This window comes from Arachis ipaensis, chromosome B03 (genome assembly GCF_000816755.2).
Source record: "Arachis ipaensis cultivar K30076 chromosome B03, Araip1.1, whole genome shotgun sequence".
NCBI lineage: Eukaryota > Viridiplantae > Streptophyta > Magnoliopsida > Fabales > Fabaceae > Arachis > Arachis ipaensis.
Window position 1 is genome coordinate 6,027,760 of NC_029787.2, and position 3,038 is coordinate 6,030,797.

Sequence of the window (3,038 nt, forward strand, 5' to 3'; positions counted from 1 at the left end):
TATATTTATAATTAAAAACCTAATTCGATCTTTAACTGTATGTATTTTGAGAAAAATATTATGTTAATTTTAATATTTTTGATATAAAAATAACCTAATTATAAAATTAAAAGTAATATAGAGACTCAATTAAAAAAAATATAAAAATATAATTAAAAATTTGATAAAATTATAGAGACCAAAATAATAATTAAACTTTAACATTATAACTATTCATGTGTCTTTTATTATCAGTTTAAATTTTAAAAACAAATTTAAGTCTTCGGAAAAAAAAGTTTCATGATATTAAAAGAAGAGGAGTATGGCAAATTTTACCATCCAAAGGCGAAATCAAGAGCTCTTTGAGCAGCATGGACATCCAAAGTGTTGTTTGAGTATGGCAAGAACCAACCAGAATTTAACGTGATGCCTATCAAGCCTTTCTGAGAAACCTGATCACATAATAAGAATATGTAATTATATTACAAGGCACTTACAATAATGTTAAGAAGAAATAAAACTATGATTTTAAATTATTAGTGGAAATAAATGAAATAAACCTGATATTTAGCTTTATAAATTTGGACAGAAGCGGCATGAGCAAGAAGTTGATAGTGTGTGGCGAGGTAAGGCTTATCTACACCAACACTATAACTCCATGGTTCGTTTAGTGTAATCCAATGTTTCACTCTATCTCCAAATTCTTTAAAGCATAACTCCGAATAATCTTCAAAATCCTTTCTGTAAAAAAGTATATATATATGTACATACAAATCAATATATATAATTGTTTCAACTTAAATTGCAGTTATGTGTAGAAATTCTTGAAGTGACATCACTACTTACATAATATTAGGGCTGTAGAAGCCACTGTACTCATCTTGTAAGGCTTGGGGAAGATCAAAATGGAAAAGGGTCGCAAATGGTTCTAGACCTGCTTGTCAATATATAATATCAAAATAAATTTTTTATATATAAGTTATATTTTTGTTTTTAGTCGATCAGGATCTTAAGACAGCTCGTAAATTTTTGGCGAGATAAATTTAAACTTTATAAATAAATCTTAATTGTTAATGAACTGAAATATGAGTTGAATTTAATTTTCGTGAGTCGAACTTGATTTTAGGATTGCTCAATTTAGTTCAACTCATTTCTATCTCTAACCATGAATATAATAATTAAGACCGTACCATTAGCGATAAGCTCATTGATAAGGTTGTTGTAATATTTTATTCCTTCTTGATTTATGCCCGAACTAATTTTTCCTTCTGCATATAATATTGATGAAGATATGAGATATTCAATTATTAGATGAAACCCGTAATTAATTAAGGATGTTGATTAGTAAATATAATATAATAATAGTGTCTACTTACTAGGCAATATTCTGGACCAAGAAATAGAGAATCTGTAGGCATCCGTATTCATATACTTCATGATCGCAACATCTTCCTAATAATATTAAAGATTGATAATATATATGGATCGTATCCTTTCAAAAAATTACTTATTAATATGTACATTTAGGTTTTGTACCTTATAACGATGATACTGATCAACAGCTACATCTCCATTGCTTCCGTCTTGTACTTTTTCTGTATGTCATTACAACTGCTATTACATACCATAAAAATAGAATACATATATATAAATGTTAGAAATATAACTATATATGTACTTCTTAGTTATTGATTACTAGTGGAGTAATAAATACTAATATATTTATTAATCTATTCTTCATTTTTTTGTGACTATTTATTCAATTCTTCATTTATTCGAATGTATATTAATAAAAAAAAACGTTTTAATATATAGACATAATAACATACATATACCACAAGATGACCAATAGAAGGCCAATAATTTACATGTAACCTATGATGTACGGACACGGGATACGACATGATACGAGATATGCTGACACACGAATTTTAAAATCTTATAAAACATAAGGACACGTATACATATAAAATATAAAACATTTTTTAAATAAATCGTAATGATATTTTGATATTTTATTGATATTAAAATATAAATTATTTTTTTAATTATTTTTAATCTTTTATTTTAATTATATCAAGTATTTAAAATATTTTTTATTTTAATAAATAATATACTATATCTAAATTTATTTCAAAAATACATGTTAAGAATAAGACTGGACATGCTGACATGTAATAGTATTTTTTTGGTATGTTCAAACATGTCCGAAATTTTTTTTTATTAAAATAAGGTTAGACACAACGTGTCGGATGAGTTAAGGTTAGACACGGCAACTCAGCGAAGTGTCTGTGCTTCATAGCATGTAAATGAAGTAATAATAAATAAATAAATAAATAAAAGAAAAAGACCTAAATCATTGTTTGAATGTTACCTGGGTGTTGATGAGTTAAGGTGTCCCATATACTTGGTCCCCTGCCACCTTCATTTGCAGCACCTTCATACTACACCATCAATAAATAAATAAACACATTTAATTAGTTTCTTAATAAAAATAAGGTATATATTTAAGAGTACCTGGTAAGCAGAGGAGGCAGTCCCAAAGATGAAACCTGCCGGAAAACTACTCCGGTTTAGCAACGTAACGTCGTTGGAAAGAATTGTCGAACCGGGTTCGGTTGGTGCGGACCATGAGTTGCTAACAAGAAGAGCCAAAACACCAAGGAATGCAATTGCCATACCCATACCCATATTACACTAATTGGAGGTTGCTTTAATGCTTCTTTAACTTTGAATTATATTTATAGGTAGCCTTGTCGTGTTTTTGTTAAACTCTACCTACACTCTCGTTTCTCTTGTTTAATTTATTCAAATAATTTTCACTACTTTAATAATTAGCATTTCAAAAAAGTTAAATTAAAAACACGTGTATATGGAAGCGTTAAGAAATTTAATCAAATATATTAATTATATTTTTTAATCAACTATATATATTGACACTCCAAGTGGCCTGCCAAATGTTATATATATTATTTGAATTCAAATTGGTGCAATTGATAATTTGATATATATCTATGATAAACGTGGTGCACAAGAAGACAAATTCATAGGATTTAATT

General features: G+C 27.4%; 1 protein-coding gene across 1 annotated transcript in view; it reads right to left on the reverse strand.

Moving 5' to 3' along the window:
- LOC107628997 (beta-glucosidase 12) overlaps nucleotides 1–2,748 on the reverse strand; it is a 5,423-nt gene extending 2,675 nt beyond the window's left edge. Inside the window, exons 1-8 of the mRNA XM_016331661.2 lie at nucleotides 2,497–2,748; nucleotides 2,354–2,423; nucleotides 1,516–1,574; nucleotides 1,356–1,431; nucleotides 1,170–1,247; nucleotides 826–913; nucleotides 540–720; nucleotides 316–431 (exon numbers count right to left, since the gene is read on the reverse strand). Of these exons, the coding sequence (XP_016187147.1) occupies nucleotides 316–431; nucleotides 540–720; nucleotides 826–913; nucleotides 1,170–1,247; nucleotides 1,356–1,431; nucleotides 1,516–1,574; nucleotides 2,354–2,423; nucleotides 2,497–2,670 (842 nt within the window). The 5' untranslated portion in view covers nucleotides 2,671–2,748. The remainder of the gene's footprint in view (nucleotides 1–315; nucleotides 432–539; nucleotides 721–825; nucleotides 914–1,169; nucleotides 1,248–1,355; nucleotides 1,432–1,515; nucleotides 1,575–2,353; nucleotides 2,424–2,496) is intronic.